We start from the raw sequence: 16,884 nt of genomic DNA, 5'->3' as shown, positions 1-16,884 counted from the left end.
GACATTTCAGTTGCCACTGCTGTTTACTTTTACCAAATCAGAGGATTGATTGGGGATGCAAGTTACTTAGTGAACTTTTCCTTGTTTCCTCTGGTTTTTAAACAAAAGAAAAAAACAGATTAGTTTTCCATCTAGTTAACTTTTCCTAATTTTTCACAAGTATATGTTAGTGTCTATTGCTTGTATATTGACCTCTAAGTTCTTGCCCTGACCCTGAGTAAGAGCCCTTTTCATTTCTCTGTTTGATCAGCCATTTCCTCTTCCGCTCTCTTAGATGCGAGATCTGTGGATTTACTTGTCGGCAAAAGGCATCCCTTAATTGGCACATGAAGAAGCATGATGCAGATTCCTTCTACCAGTTCTCTTGCAATATCTGTGGCAAAAAATTTGAGAAGAAGGACAGCGTAGTGGCACACAAAGCAAAAAGCCACCCCGAGGTGCTGATTGCCGAAGCTCTGGCTGCCAATGCAGGCGCCCTCATCACCAGCACAGATATCTTGGGCACTAACCCAGAGTCCCTGACACAACCTGCAGATGGGCAGGGTCTTCCTCTTCTTCCTGAGCCATTGGGAAACTCCACCTCTGGAGAGTGCCTCCTGCTAGAAGCCGAAGGGATGTCAAAGTCATACTGTAGTGGGACAGAGCGGGTGAGCCTGATGGCTGATGGGAAGATCTTTGTGGGAAGTGGCAGCAGTGGGGGCACTGAAGGGCTGGTCATGAACTCGGATATACTCGGTGCTACCACAGAGGTTCTGATTGAAGATTCAGACTCTACTGGACCTTAGTGGAAGGGAAGACTTTGGGCACTGGGACAGCTCAGACTTTGTATTTAAAAGATAAAAAGGACAAAAAAAAAATTTAAAGCATTTAAAATCTAGTAAAATAACTGAAGGGCCTGCTCTTTCCATTGTGGATCACAGCACACACATCTACACCCACCTTCTTCTCCCTCTATTGTCCCCTTTATAAAATTGATGTTGCCTTTACCAAAAAGGTAGGCAAAAAAGAAGAAGCTCTTAAACTGAGGGTTATCCTCCTACTCCGTTCCAGCCAGGCAGACTTCGTGCTCACCGGCAGATCCCTTCTTAAACCTGTAACTCTGATGTGCTCTGGATCAGCTTTTAACTCTTGATAGTATATTACTGTCCTCTAAGCCCCTTCTCCTTCACTGCTGCCCTATGGTTCTGGCTTCTACCCACTGCGGCACACTTACCCCCAAAGCATCATACAGTTCTAATCTCTGGAGGCTGGCAGCTTGACTTGGCACTTTAGGCCCCCTGGCAGGGTGAGCTGTTAAAACAGCCCACCTCTCTCACTCACCCCCTTCTCCTCCATTCCCTGCTGGGTTTAGGAAAGGAAGGATTCATGGGGACCACCTCCCTCCTCTGTGACCCCAGCACTTCAGTCCCCTCCCAGCACCTCCATCTGGTTCTCAGTGGTGCTCACTAGCTTGGAAGCAGGCTCCCAACAGGGAGGGGGGCTGCCCTCTACATGGTTTCTCTGACCATAAGACAGGGCTCTGTATCAGTGAGAAAAGTCCCAGACTAATGGCAGAAATTTGCACTTTGAACATGTGTGTTTTTGTGTTGTGGAACCTGAGATTCCTTATTTATTAATGGAAAGTCTGATTTTCTTCTTTTTTTTTTTTTTTTTTGATCTTTGTTGCTATATTTTGTGGGGCTGGGAGAGATTAGATTGTTCTGACATGGGGTCCTTTCCATAAGAAGTACTTTTGAAGGCAAGATATAGGGTTGAAGAAGCACAGCCAGCCTCTAAATCATAGCTCTCCAGTGGCCTTTAAAGAAAGCTGGTCCTCAGCACTAACAAAATCACTACAGTAGCATACAGTAGCCTAATGCTTTTTCAGAAGCCTATTTAGGGAAGGTTGTTAGGTTTTCAGTATTTAGTGCTCTTTGAGTTTTTAGAGCATTGAAATTTAGGAATTTTGAGAGGATGAGAAGGATTGTTCAGGGTCTGAATTACAGATACAAGATTTTCTCTTATGCATTTATTTTCTTTTTTTGTCCCCTTCATTTCTTCCTGCACACCTTCCTGTTGGCCCAACTGTGGCCCCTTGCTTTGTTTTGGTTTTTGCTTTATCATTGGTTCATTCCAGCTCCCAATTAGTGAAGGACACTGCCATCAGTGAAGAGGTCTATGACTCGTACAGTTTTAAGTCAAGGAAAATTGCTCTGTTTTGTTTTCCTTCTAAGAACACTTCAGAAGAGGAAAGACTTCCATAGACGAAGTTAATAATTTGTATAATAATCACCTTGGCTTTCACCTAAAATTCTGAGAATTACCACTTCCATTGAGATAGAATGGGGTAGACTGCTTATTACTGTCCATGGGAGAGGCAGGTGGTGTTTTTTTTTTTTTTTTACAAGTTTATAACTCCCAGAAGACTAAAAACCTATTAGGGGATTTTTAGAGAATTAGAAGGGCAGTTTCTATCCTTCTGTGTACGTCACAAGCCAGAGTTAAAGGCTTGTCCTATTCATTGTTTGTCAGAAATGTGTGATGGCTATTGGAAAGGATGAAGTTTTGCTGGGAGCAAAATAAGGAACGGCTTGTTTTTCACAAACACTAAAACGACAAAGTTTATTAATTTTCTCTTTGATTTATTTTTTTCCAAAAAGAGGGGTAACAAAATGTCATCTCTGAAAGAGGCTTACTTTACACCCACTAGTGTCAGTGGTTGGGATGCCAGGGATAGGGAGTCAGACACCTACAGTGAACAGACTTAAATGCACCATTGTTTCTTTTCAGAGTGTTGCAGATTTGCCGTCCCTCCAGTGTGGGGGTAGAAAATGGAATAAGGATAGAAGGGATGTAGAATATGCTTTCCTGCCCACAGTAAGGATTTGGAATGGACTCTGGTATGTTGAGTACATTTGAAAATATTATCAGATTGATTGGGTGCGTTTACAACAAAGTCGTTCCACTTCCCTTATAAGTCCTTTTTATACTGTTTTACTGGCTCGCATCTGGACTCCACACTTAACTTCTGTCGTCGTCACATTTATCTTCTTTGTCCCTGTAAGTTGTGCTTGCAGTGGTTAGTCATCAGATATTTTAACCACCTACACAAAAGCAAACTGCATAAAAAACTTGATGAGAGAAAGGGAAAATATGTTTTTCCCTATATCACACTCCTCCCCATCAAAAGCAACAAGTTCTAATAATTGGGAACTTTCTGTTTCTCCTTTTGTTTCTTGACCTCTTTATAGGTACCATTTGCCAACAGTTTGCTTCAATAAGTTATTATCAGTATGCAATCAATTTTAAAATATTCTCCAGGGACTTTATCTTTTTTCCTTTTGAGAAAGGGATGCTAGCACAATAAAAAGTGGTGCAAGTAAGCTGGCTTCTACTAGGCCCTCTTCCCTTTCCCTGTCTGCTTCTCACGCTGTTTACTTCTATGTCCTTCCAAGGAGCTCTCCTAACCTTAAAATTCCACGTTGCCTACTCATAGTCAAATTGTGTTACCTTGTTAATAACTCTTCCCATTGCATATTCTCCATCTTGAATTGGCGATTCTAAATTCTGAAAATGTAACTCAGATACAAGTATTCTTTCTGGGAGATGCGCTTCCCCCTAATCTCTGGTTGCCTGTGGTTATTCTGCATAATTGAGACTTACTGTGCTTCAGAGAGTTTGGATACACACTGGCCAGGATTACTGGGAGTTAAAAAAAAAGAAATCAGGTATGGAAAAGCATCTACATAGAGCACTTGAACCTCCTTTGTACCTGTTGGAAAAAAATCTAAAAAGTGTACTAAAGCCAGCTAAGGTTATCACGGTCTGGTTGTTTGAAGTACCATTTTTCCCTCCTTCTTTTTCCCACTTTCCAATGTACTCAAGAAATTTGAAAAATTGTAATGGATCAATTTAAAATATTTTATTTCCTGAAAGCCTTTTTTGCCTGTTGTAATGTGCAGGACCCTTCTCCTTTGATGGGAGAGACAGGTAGTTACCTGAATCTAGGTTGAAAAGGTTATGTAAAAAGAAATTATAATAAAAGGGATACTCTGCTTTTCAAATCCTTGTTTTCTCTTAATCTAGTTAAGACATATCCAAAATAAATATGTAAAGAAGAACAATAAAAGTTGTCTTCTTGGAAGCAACTTGTCTTCCTTGATTGTAATGATTACAGTTATCCAAAGGATGAAGACCATTGATGCCGTTCAGTGAGAAACAAGTGCCCTCAGAGCAGGTTGTATGTGGCAGATGCTGTTTGCTCTCATTGAGAATCAGTTAGCATCTGACTCATTTTAGTTCTTGATTTCTAATGCTGAGTTGCCATAAGATTCTGTGATCATCTGGCAAACTTGGAAATCCCTCCCATGTTTTGGCAGACTTGTAGAAAAGATGGCCTTATTAGTCTAGTAGAACGTTAAGGATGCTGTGAAGTTTATGTTAGTCTGATAAGTGACAAAACCTTGGTGGCATTTAATATCGGTGCTTTTTCAGAAAACTCCGTGTCCACGCAAGTACTAACTTAAAAAAAAGAACTAGAATCCTCCTACATTCTTAAAAGGCCTACTATGACAGCACCCACTTCTCACTTTTCTCCCTTCTTACTCTCGCTTATTGTTTACTTATGGAAGTTTGCACCTGAGGTGTGGGTTTCAGTGTAGAGGCAACGTCTATGCTATGAAACAGTGGGAGCTAATTGATTGATTCAGGGATGACACTTGCAGCTCTTGGGTCAGTAAGTATCATCCTCTAACCTACGGAGTTAAATGCAATAGAAGAACAACTCTGCACATGCTGTTAAACTCTTTTGCCCTCATTTCAAAGCCCAGCTCATTCTCTTATCTTGTTGAGAAGCAGTGTGGTGTGACTGGGCTAAGGAAGAAAAAGAAAAGCATGTTGTCACTTGAGACTGCCTTAGAAATGTTACCCGGTCAGGATTGGGTGTTTCCTGTCCTTTGGAAGAAAACAGGCCTAAACAGTACCTTCCTCATCCTGTAGCTATGAGGAAGGCACCATGATCGAGGTTAGAGATGCTTACTTTGCTGATTTTTGAGTGTAAATTAAACTAACTTTAGATACGTAATGAAGTGATACAAATGAAAAGATGCTGTATTTTTAAGGGACCTGTTTCACATAAACTTTGTTTCTTAACAAATGTGAAAAACCTAAAGAATGAAGTTGGAAAGTCAATGAGAGAAACAGCTGTAAAATCAGAGACCTATATTGAAATTTTGTGCCTGCTTTCTGGGTTTTGTGTACATTATTTACTTTCTTTAAGCCTCAATTTCGTATGTAAAATGGGGAAATTAATATCTCATAGAATTATTCCATAGGTCGAATAAAGGCTTTAAAGCCTTTAGCACAGTGTCTGGTCCAGAGTAGCTGCTTAATCAGTGGCGGTTGTATTTATAGTAATAACTTAATATTCTTGAACACTTTACCAGGCCAAAAAAAGGAAAGAAAGAGGAGGACATGGGGAATACAAAGGAGGGTAATAATAAAATTAAATGATTATATGTATATAATACAGATCACATTAGGCAGGGGTGTCATGAGGATTAGTGTGATAGTGACCTTGTTGCTAAGTGCAAAAGCAAAACAATGACATAAAAACAAGTAGGCTAGGCACTGAGTGGAGGAGAGAGATGGAGGCAGACACTGCAGGAAAAAAAGCTGATTAAAAAGGGGCCTTTGATTCCACAGGCACAAAAATCCACAGCCAGGAATTTGCTGCCACCTCTGAGTCAGGCAGGGGGTGGGGGTGGGGTGCACAATCCCATTAGTACAGAATGCCCAGTGGATTTAGTCTGAGAGTCACATTTCTTATTTGGACCAGTGTAGACAGAAGCAAACCCAGCTCACTTGTTTCCTGGGACATTTGAGTTAGGGGATGGCTTTCGCAGAGCACTCATCGCTGACCCCTCACCGCCGGGACCTCTGTAGCCGCTCTATCTGGCTAGCAAGGAAGATTCGTTCAGATCTGACTGCTCTTATGGAATCTTATGTAAGTTGCCTATTTTGCTGTTGTCTGTTTTCACTTCATCTCCTCTGATGAAGCCCGTTACCACCATGTCTGTCCCAGCCCCCATTGCCAATCGTGAAGGCCCTCCTCATATAGTCATTCATAGATTGGGCCCGTCATTTGACATGGTTCTTCATGGTTCCTTCCCTTAAGGAAACTCCTGTGACCTTATTTTCTTCTCTAGGCTATTTAGGAGACATGCTCTTTGAATAAGAAAATATACATGGGGTTCTGGGTAGGATTGGCTATATGTCTTGGAGGCTGTTCCTAATTTGATCGCCTACAGTCTGAATTCTACCAGAATAGATTAGCCGTGGGCCCTCTAAGTGTGGGTTCTTCGTATACATTGTTCTGAATTTTTTCACTGTGTAAAGAGTGAGGTGTATAGGATTGAGAGAAGAGCAGCACAGATCCAAAGAATTTCTCCTAGCCACCCACTTTTTCATAATTTATACCAAGTCTCCCTGTGTCTAAATAGAATAGTCACCTACACTGTCAAAAGGATCCCCTAGAAAATTCACTGGGAGTTCCAGACCGGTTTTCTGATAGAAGGAGATCCCCATCGGTGTCCATCTAAGGCCTATAGGAACACTGAAGGCCCTGTGAGAGTTCTGAATATAGATTCGTACAGCCTCACCAGTTAGAAATCAGACTCTTTGAGATACCAAAGAGTCTGATTTTTTTTTTTTTTTTTAAACGAATTCCCACTGAATTCTCTTAAAGGGTTGTCCTCACCATTGAGAGTGGACAATGGAAGAGACAGGGGGTTAGAAGAATTCTGCAGTGGGTTAATTCTAGGGCTTCATAGAATTATGAAGTTTTTTTAAGTATGTTTTTAAGTGTTTAAGTGTTTTTAAGTGTTTTTAAGTATGTTTAAGTTACTCAAATCTCCAATATGATTTAAAATACTCCAGTTTCCAGGAGGCAGTTTGAAGTGGGAAGGAAGCATTCTAGACCAGTGGTTTTCAACCTTTAGAACCCAATGAAAACTGCAGATTCTCCCACAAAAACTGAACAGGTAGTCAAAACAGTATGTATAATTTCAGAGACAATAAGGTCTTCCTAAAGTCCCATCATTGGATCTCAAATAAAGAGTTCCTTTTGTAGATTTGTTATTTTCTTTACAATCTGGATCCTTTTTGACCAGGAAGATGAAAAAGATTTTACATGAGATTTAGGGATGAAATAAAAATGTTGGGATAATTACAGAAGATATGATGTTTTTATGTATCCTTGGCCAGATGAAGCATCAGGGCCTGAACGAGAACATAAACCTGGACTCTGTGGATGGTGTGCCAGTGGCAAGCACTGATCGATGGAGTGAGCTGACTGAGGCAGAACGACTCCAAGACAACCTCCAAGCTTATCGAGCCTTCCATGTTATGTTGGCCAGGCTTTTAGAAGACCAACAGGTACATTTTACTCCAGCTGAAGGGGACTTCCATCAAGCAATACATACCCTTCTACTCCAAGTTGCTGCCTTTGCTTACCAACTGGAGGAATTAATGATGCTCCTGGAACACAAGATCCCCCCCAATGAGGCCGATGGGATGCCTACCGTTGTTGGAGATGGTGGTCTCTTTGAGAAGAAGCTGTGGGGCCTGAAGGTGTTGCGAGAGCTTTCACAGTGGACAGTTAGATCCATTCGTGACCTTCGAGTCATTTCTTCTCATCAGACTGGGATTCCAGCACACGGGAGCCATTATATTACTAATGACAAGAAAATATAGCAGTTTTCCCTCTTCTCTCCCCCTTCCTTTTCTAGTGGAATATACACAGTTCCCTGAGGCCTCACTTTCCCATTCTTAAGTTTTGAAAGTTTCTAACCTTTTAAGACCACAGGCATTTTCATCAAGTATGGTTGGAGACATGGACAAATGGGCATAAGGTTTATTGTGGAGAGTGTGTGTGTGTGTGTGTGTGTGTGTGTGTGTGTGTGTGTGTTTTGGACCATAAGGGAGTGGGGACAAGGGCAACATCCTTCCACTTTTAGTGCTCTAACCTTTTCTACCCACTAAGTTAACCTTACAAGTATTTAACAGTCTCACAGGATAAATGTATGTTTAACTTTAGTCCTAGATGACTTTTCTGAGAAGACTGGAACAGTGAATGAAAAATCATGGACTCTACTAGCCAATTCAAACTCACAGATAATAAAAATAGTAACTAACGTTTATGGAGTATGTACTGTATTGTAGCAGTACGCCAGGGGCTCTGTGTGTAATTTCCACAACTCTTTTGAGGGAGGTAGTGTTCTCCCCTCTTGGCAGATGAGAAAACAGGGTCACAGAAATTACAACTTGTTCAAGGTTACCCACCTAGCAAATGGCACGCTTCAGTTTGAACTCAGATCTTTCTCACTCTAAAGCCTATGTGCCCTTCACTTTAGAGGCCTAATTATGAACTTCTTTCACTGCACCTCTGTGTCACAGAGGGTTGGAAAATTGACCCATGTAGTCTATCCCTAGCACTGGAAAAACAATCCCCATTATGTGTCCTGATACGTTACTAGAACAAAATTTGCATGAAGGGCAGTATTTGTTGCCCATGTCTAGCTAAGAAGAGCGCACTGGAGATGTTAAGATTCGGTTTGGGGAAAAGATTAGGCCCACCAGACTTGTGAAATTAGGAAGCTCCAGGCTGCTTTAGAGTGCCCACAAATGTTTTTGAGTTTTGGATTGGGCACAACTCGTACTAGGTTACCTCACATTTATTGTAATCAGCAATGTGGAGACATAGGCACTGTAAGCCAAGCATTCATGCACAATGGTTGGAATACTACTCAGGTTAAAATGTCACAAAACTCCTTTTACCACACATTCTCTGGACTTAGTCATGAGGAGAGGGTGAGGCCCGCTCTGTTCCAAGTGGGAATGCCAGCGATACTGAAGCAATATACAGCAAAGCCTCCATGCTTCACAAGAAAGGGGCAGGGCATTGTGTTCAATGTTCTTGAGAGAAACACTATATGAAAGACCCCAACTAGTAAATGTGGGCATTAATGGAAAAGGTCATTTGCGGTCAGGCATACGAACCAGTGCTGCAGGGTAAACCCAGAAGTTCTCAGGTGTGACGTTATTTTATGCTACCAGTTAAAGTCACCATCGTGGATGGGGGACCCAAATCAGTTTAGTTTACTTACTGTGCTCTTAAGTGAACCATGAGTCAGAGAGGGCTAACCACATAGGTTGCATGAGATTGGGATGGGGTGACTTAGCTTTCATCTTTTTCCCACAAGGGTTTGTGTCCACAACTCCACGAGGTCAGTGTTATGAGGACTCTGAGAGAGGCACTGTGGCAATACAGGGCAAGGAAGGCCCTGCTCTGCAATATACATCTGTGGAAATGGCCTTGTATGTGTAGAAGACATCAGTTCTGGTTGGAATTGTGAGGCACGAGGTTAGGGTTAGGGAGTTCTAGGGAGGAGCTCAACGAGGGCCAGAAATCATTTTCTGGAGGAGGGAGGAGTTCGGTTGTATCTCAGAGGGTGGCTGGGTACCAAATAAAGAGAAATCATGAGAAGAGGAAGAGCTGGCTGGTTAGAAGAAAGTGAGGCAGTAATAAACATTTGGGTCCAGCTGCCACTCGAGGTTAATGTTTGCTTTTATTTCATTTGTAATTTTGGTGTATAGGTAGATATTGTCTCAGTAAAAGCAGAGAGGCTTACTTCATTTAAGCTTTCTCTGATTTAAACTTTTTCTTTTGCTTAAGAGCAGTATTTCTAATGGATAAAGTACCTGTTTATTAATGTGAAGCTCGTAGATTTACCTATGAAGTATTTTAGGCTCTTTCTGTTTAATGGATAAAGATGGGAATACAGTTTCTTACTGGGGAGTAACTGAACACAAACCTGAATCTGAAAGAAGTGGCTCCCAAGGGTTTTGTTTTTATATTCAGCAGATGAGGCAGAGCAGACGTTGGCAGAAGTTTTGGAAATCAAGGGAGCATGACTTAAGCTTTGTTGAGTTACATGTGTAGAAATGTTTATCTGTAAGAGGCACATTCGAAGTGGCAGAGGGTCCAGAAAAGGTACAAGTACTAACTACTGAATGGGAGAAAAATAGGAAGCTGTGTGAGTCTTGATTAGTAAGCAACCAAGTCCCCCTGAGTGTACGCCCAGCGTTGTGGTAAGAGTTCTGTATCAGTTTCTTCAAAAAAAACTTGCAGCATGCCTCAAAAGAATTATGGGGAGGGGCGCCTGGGTGGCTCAGTTGGTTGAGCGATCAACTTCGGCTCAGGTCATGATCTTACAGTTTGTGAGTTCGAGTCCTGCGTCAGGCTCTGTGCTGACAGCTCGGAGCCTGGAGCCGGCTTCGGATTCTCTGTCTCCCCTCTCTCTGCCCCTTCCCTGCTCATTCTCTCTCTCTCTCTCTCTCTTTCTCTCTCTCTCTCTCAATAATAAATAAATGTTAAAAAAAAAAAATTTGTTTTTTAAAAAGAAAGAAGTATGGGGAAAATCCCTAGAAAAATGTAGATAGAATAAGGGAGAAATGAGCACTCAGCTCTAATAACAAAGTCGCAAAAGTGTGTGGCTCTGAACGTGTCAACTGTGCATCTTGCTTCTCTGAAATGGACGTGACATTGAAGAAGGGACTGACAACAGGCCCGTGTTCTAGGGGTGTGTCTCAAAATACAGATAGGAATGATGGCAACACTGTGGAAGTATGGTTTTTTTAAGAGTCCAGAACCCAAAAGAGATTTTTGGCCTTTAGGTTTTAGTTCCCTTGTTTCTTAGATCTATATATGGATAGGATCTCTGGGGAATCATATTTTTATAGACATATAAACTATCTGTAGTTATATAATATGCAACTATAAGATTTATATAAAATGTATAATGTAATTATATATATATGTAAAGACATTTATGTGTGTGTGTGTGTATATATATATGTGTGTGTGTGTGTGTGTGTGTATATATATAATTTTTTATTTTTTTTTTTTTTTTTTTTAAAGCATGAGTTTAGTTCCTAACCCCTAACTCATATTTTGTAAAGAGGAGTCCTTCTATCCCACAGCCTCTAGAAAAGTCCTTTGTTAGGAGAGAGATTCTGTTTTTCTGAATTGGTAAGGAATTACATGTATGAGAACTGGTAAACTTTGCCTTGGTTTAAGAAGGTGATTTGGAAAACACTTGCAAATTGGCACAAACTCACAGGCCAACCATCAAATAAAATTAGCTTTGAAATGATCAGGTTTGAGGGAAGTGAAGGTTTTAATAAAGTCATCGCCTTGGTATTGCTGTTATTTCAGGCTCATGTGGATTAAAGCCCAATGGATGACTCATTCTTGTGACCACTGGTCAAACAGGCAGAGGACAAGTAAATATTTCAGGGAGACCTACATAGTTCCAAAGTGGTTTAGAATGACTATGAATCCTCAGCTCTTCATAAAGTGGCTGAACACCTACTCTCTTAATACTAAGGAGTAACACAGAAATGCAGGAAGCAAAGGGGCTTCCACCAGGGCGATAAAGTGATTGGTGAAGAGGAAAAATAAGTCCAATTTGGGTATCAACTTCAGTCGATTTATGGTATGTGCGCGAGTGTTAGTTACTAGGCAGTGTTTAGGCCAGGGCATTGAAGAAGAATGGTGTGGCCTCCTGCCTCAGCCCACCCAAGAACAAACCTCCCGGATGTCGGGGACACTGAAAAAGTGAAAGTGGTAAAAATGTCCTCTTTCCGCTCAGAAGCTTCTGTAGAGCCCTGAAGTCTACAGATAAACACAGTAAAAAATACAATTTGATCTTTTGATGAAATGTGCGGGGTGTGTGGTAACATCCATGTGCATGTGATTCTCCTGTTACTTGGATCCATCTATTTTTGGCAGATAGAAAGTAAAAGATGCAAGAGTGGCTAACAATAAAGATCTCGCCTCAGCAGGACCACGAGTCGCTTCTTTTATTTCTGTATCTTTGGATGAGCAAGAGGAATTTCAAGTGGTTTCAACACTGGATGAAATTTAATCCTCCCAGCAAGGGCCAGGCTCCGTCGAGCGTGCCGGGTAAATCTCCGTGATGCCAGGCCACCGGGAAAAACTCCCGAGGCCAGTCAGCCTAGAAAAGGCAGATTGCCCCACACCTATCAGCTAGCCTGCAGACGGGGAAGATTTCCTTTCGAATGGTTTAATTTCAACTCTGAACCCCAGTCAAAACCTTTGAAGGACAGAAGAACCCTGATTGGCCTGTTTCTAGTCCAGTTTGAAGGTAGACACTTAAGCTGGGAAAAATCGCATAGGGGAGAATATGAGACTTAACTAAGAGATGCTGCATTTTTATCTACATGTTCAAGGCAGTGTGAATACTGCCTCATTTACTCGTGCCAGGCAGTTAATCCTCTGAGATATCATCTCACAAATGAAGGAAATGAGAATGAGCATTAACTTGCCCAGGTCCCTCCCCTAGTACCTGACCGGTGTGGAGTTTTAGTTCTGGCTCCAAGACTCACTCCCCTATCACTGCCGTGGCCACCTAACAATCGAGGCCATTTTATGTTGAAATCCTCCTCCATATCTGGATTTCAGATAAAGCCAGCACAAACCTGTGCCAAACCCTGGTAAGTTTCCAAACTTTGAGACAAGTCACTTTTTCTGAGTTTTCTCATTTAAGAAATGGAAGTGGCCACTAACTTCACAGCTTGGTAAATGGTTTAGACAAATGAGTGTCTGAAAGTACTTGTGAATGACATACACACATCAAGTATATTTCATGTCTCCCATAGCTTGGATTCGTGTGAGACCTTCAGCTGAGGAGAGAGGTCTGTTAAGCATCTCGGAGAAACACCAGTTGCTCCCCAGGATCCCATCTGGTCACAGCCTACATGTCCCCCTGTTGTGCCTGTGAGCCTTCGGCCAGTAGAGGCTGACCCGGCAGCCAGGAATCCCAAACCTACCTCCCTGAGAGCCCAGACTGGCTGTTCTCCACACCTAGAAGGTGGCTTTCAGAGGAGACGGGGTCAGGCAAGCTCCAGAGCAGCCAGGCAGACACTGCCAAGGATGCATTAAAGCATGCATTTAGACAGAGTCGCCTGCTACATGCCAGCACCTCCTCTTAACACGGAAAGGAACTCAAAACTTCTCCACCGGACAGCACCACAGGGCCAGAGGTTCAGTAACGCGCCCCGGTGTCGCAGGCGGAAAGCGGAAGAATTAGAGCTACGGCCGAGTGGAGAATTTCCCACCGCCCCGTCATGCTTCTGCACCAGACCAACCTCATCCTGGGAGGCATCTGGTGCCTCTCCGTCCTTCTCTTGCATCCGGCACTCTGGCAACCCTTCCTCTCACAAGCCTTCGGAAACTCTGGGAACAGCAACTCCTAGCCCGGACTTCTCTTGTGACCCTATATGCCATCCCTCCCCTGACAAGGAAAGTGGGACCCAGTCTGAGGTAGTGGTTAAATATGTTATTCCTTCCAGGATGAGCATCGTCTGAACAAGGGACCCAGGGAGGCTTTTTCAAAATAAATTCCCAGGGCACCCGGGTGGCTCCATCAGTTAAGCACCTGACTCTTGGTTTCGTCTCATGTTGTGATCTCACGGTTTGTGAGTCTGAGCCCCGCATCAGGCTCTATGCTGACAGCTCGGAGTCTGGAGCCTGCGTCGGATTCTGTGTCCCTCTCTCCCGGCCCCTCCCCTGCTTGCTCTCTTTCTCTCTCTCAAAATAAATAAAAATAAACTTTTTTTAAGAGTGTTTTTTAAATAAATACATTTCTGAGGCAGATGTCTTTAGGTCAGACCAACCTGATGCCACACCACTAGGTAAAAGGTTTAAGATGACTTCCTCTTCTCTTGCTTAATTATCCCTGGCTCCTTATCCCCAAAGCTTGTGGGGAGAGAGTTGGAAGTTACACAGACAACTCAGTAGGTCGCTAAAAAAATTACCAACCTGGTTCTAAGCTCCAAAGCTCAGTCTTCCAGCAGTTTCCTGTCCCACTCCCACGAAATGCCTATTGATGCCTACTTTGGACCAGTAATAAGGATACAGAAAGAAATGTTAGTGGTGGTAGCAAACATTTATTCAGTATTTATTTACTCTGTGCCAGTCATCATTCTAACTGCTTTACGTGCATTAACTCATTTATCCCTCACAAAAAGTCTTTGAGCAGGCCACCCCAAAATGTGCCACTTTGGCATACTGGTTATTTTAAAGTTACTTAAACAGCCTGTGCAAGGACATTCTAACCCTCTTTTGTCTCCAGAAAGCAGAAAATAAATCTGGGAAAGGAAGGACTCTCCCTGTACCAGGAGAGAGATAATATGCTCATCACCAGAGAGAGGGAATTGAGGGCTGAGAAGTCTATATACACAAACCATGTTACTTCTTCACTAATTTACTACCCCAAGCCCAAACCCCTTGATCTTGTCAATCCTTCACAAGTTTGTCTAAAAGGTATAAAAGCTGCCTGCTCTGGTCACTTCTTTAAGTCTCATATTTTTATATGTGTATGTACGAAATTAAGTTTGTCTTTCTCCCATGAATCCGTCTTTTGTCAATTATTAGACCAGCCAACGAATCTAGAGGGAAGAAGTTTTCTTCCCCTACGGTACAAAGATTTTTATTTTACAACCACAGGAACAGGCACAGACAGCAGATGGTTCCCTGCCTTGCAGACACTCATGATGTCCTAAGAAAGCAGGCAGCCAATGGGCACAGAAGTCAAGGTGTGGTTAGTAGCACCCTGAGTATAAAAGAAGAGCGGTAGGAGGCCCAAGGAAGGAAGGAATGTAGAGAACTGCTCCAAAAATGGTGTTTTGGGAGCTAGGCTTTGAAAAATGACTAGGATTTTGGCCTCAGGAAAAAGTAAGGAGAAGTAGGTAAGAACATTCTGGAGAGAAGGGAGGAGCACTAGTCAAGGCTTAGCTGCTGGAAGGTATGTAGCATGTTTGGAAATGTTCACCAGGACTGAGCTCAGGGTTCTCCAAGAACCACAGTAGGCGATGAGACCGGACGAATGAGGTGCTGGCACCTTCAGGAGAGATTCTCTGGAAGGTTCTTCAAGAGGGATGGTGCTAGCATCTACCCTTTGTTTTAGAAAAACAATTCAGAGGGCTCTGTGAGAGCTGTCCTGGGTGTGGAAGTGGCCTGGGGCAGAGGGATGCATTAAGAAGATGCTGTTGTTCTCAAGGTAAGATATGTTTTTGGTTATTCGTGGAAATGTTAAAGGCACCAGGGTACAGAGGTGAACACAACACAACCCCTGATCTTTTAAAATTTGCACTCTGGTTGAGGAAGAGAGGCAACGGCTAATATAATTTAGAAAGGAATGAGAATTATATAGGAAATCAAAAAGTGGTATAAAATTAGAGAGGAGGCCATGACAGAACTTCCCAAGGAGTTATTTTCCTGGAAATCTGAATGATAACAGCCAACCACCAAGCGACCTGAGAGGAAGTACCAGGGTCACAGGGAACTACTGAGTGCAAAGCCCCTAGGCAGGAATGAGCTTCCCATTTTCTTGGAACTGAAAGGAGGCCAATGTGGCTGAAACCAGGAGGGCAAGGGAGCAATGCCAGTGTGCAGGCCCTCAGCCAAAGACCAGGAGAAACAAACCTGTGGTTACACGGGTGGCTTTATTACCTGTAACAGCGAGGAAGAATGGACACCATGGGAAACTATGGGGTATCTCGGTAAGACGGTGTTAGCTCTTATGGTAGGATTTAGGCTTTGGTTGTGTGATTGAAAGAAGGGCCTGAGAAAGCAGAGAGGTTGGCTCTAGCTTAGATGCTATCAGAAAGTGAGGGCAATTCTGTGATTGGGTATTTTGTGGGTGGCAGCTTGATTTTGTCTGTGATTAGACAAAAGTATGAAGTGGCTTTGTTTCCCTTATCACGGTCCCCGGGAGCTTTGTGCAAAGTTATTCTTCTATGAGTTTGTTTCAATCAGTTAGGTTCACTGGCTGTGAGCCTCAGACCAGCCTGTGATACACTGAGATCCAGCTGTGAATGTCAGATCAATGCTGTGCATCAGGGGCTACGAGTTTTCTCTCTCACTAGCAGTGAGAGTAAGTGTGGAAAGGGATTTGGAACACAGCAGGTGTATAACCAACTCTGACAGAAGTCAGTGTGTGGTTAGTATTTCCACATAGACAACAGACAGCATCTCCTCCTAGATAAAAATGACCCCAATCATAGAATTACCCTTGCTTTCTGACAGCACCCAATTCAGAGCAAAACTACATTTTACCCTTTCCCAAACTAACTAACCTGAGTCTGAAGCCTATCACAAATCCTTGCTAACGTTCCCTTATTGAGGTGTCCCAAAGTCCCCCATGATGTGTTGTCTCCCTCATTGCAACAAGCCAATAAACCCAACTTTGACTACAGGTGTTGTCCTAGGGGTCTTTGGCTAAAGGGTATTGACACTACAGAGAGAAACCATTGGAAATTTTCAAGCAGAAAAGTGACTTGATAGGATTTATATGAGTACTCAAGAGTCCCTGTGAGCAGGTGAGTTTATAGGGGCAAGAGTGCAAGCAAAAAATAAATAAATAAATCCACAAATGATGGAGAACCTGAATTAAAAGTGACAGTTGATGGACACCAGTCAGAGTGGCTAAAATTAACAACTCAGGCAAACACAGATGTTCATGAGGATGTGGAGAAAGAGGATCTCCTTTGCACAGCTGGTGGGAATGCAAACTGGTACAGCCACTCTGGAAAACAGTATGGAAGTGCCTCAAAAAATTAAAAATAGAGCTACCCTATGACCCAGCAATTGCCCTACTAGATATTTACTGAAAGGATACAGGTATGCTATATCAAAGGGGCACATGCATCCCAATGTTTATAGCAGCACTATTGACAATAGCCAAAGTATGGAAAAAGCCCAAATGTCCATCGATGGATGAATGGATAAAGATTATGTGTGTGTATGTATATATATATATA

General features: G+C 42.5%; 2 protein-coding genes across 4 annotated transcripts in view; both read left to right on the top strand.

Annotated features, from left to right (window-relative positions):
• ZFP91 (ZFP91 zinc finger protein, atypical E3 ubiquitin ligase) overlaps positions 1–5,219 on the top strand; it is a 47,540-nt gene extending 42,321 nt beyond the window's left edge. For both annotated transcript variants that reach the window (XM_049646259.1, XM_049646254.1), the window contains exon 11: positions 275–5,219. In XM_049646259.1, coding sequence (XP_049502216.1) covers positions 275–785 — 511 coding nt within the window. In that variant the 3' untranslated portion in view covers positions 786–5,219. The remainder of the gene's footprint in view (positions 1–274) is intronic.
• On the top strand, positions 2,791–7,795 carry CNTF (ciliary neurotrophic factor). 2 transcript variants are annotated; one of them, XM_049646342.1, is made up of 3 exons: positions 2,791–2,879; positions 5,821–5,983; positions 7,243–7,795. In XM_049646342.1, the coding sequence occupies exons 2-3, from the start codon at positions 5,870–5,872 to the stop codon at positions 7,729–7,731; spliced, it is 603 nt and encodes a 200-aa protein (XP_049502299.1). In that variant the 5' UTR covers positions 2,791–2,879; positions 5,821–5,869; the 3' UTR covers positions 7,732–7,795. The 2 variants fall into 2 exon arrangements, with proteins under 2 accessions (XP_049502299.1, XP_049502288.1); XM_049646331.1 differs by having other exon boundaries at positions 5,816–5,983.
• Positions 7,796–16,884: the final 9,089 nt, after the last annotated feature.

This window comes from Panthera uncia, chromosome D1, assembly GCF_023721935.1.
Source record: "Panthera uncia isolate 11264 chromosome D1, Puncia_PCG_1.0, whole genome shotgun sequence".
Taxonomy (NCBI): Eukaryota; Metazoa; Chordata; class Mammalia; order Carnivora; family Felidae; genus Panthera; species Panthera uncia.
Note: the sequence above shows the minus strand (reverse complement) of the source record. Positions and strands in the feature narration are given on the sequence as shown.

What these genes read in the sequence shown, in the direction of transcription:
- CNTF (XM_049646342.1), top strand. Translation starts at nt 5,870, where the DNA reads ATGGCTTTCGCAGAGCACTCATCGCTGACCCCTCACCGCCGGGACCTC. An exon ending in CTGCTCTTATGGAATCTTAT is followed by an intron (nt 5,984 to 7,242) that starts GTAAGTTGCCTA and finishes ATCCTTGGCCAG; the next exon opens with ATGAAGCATCAGGGCCTGAA.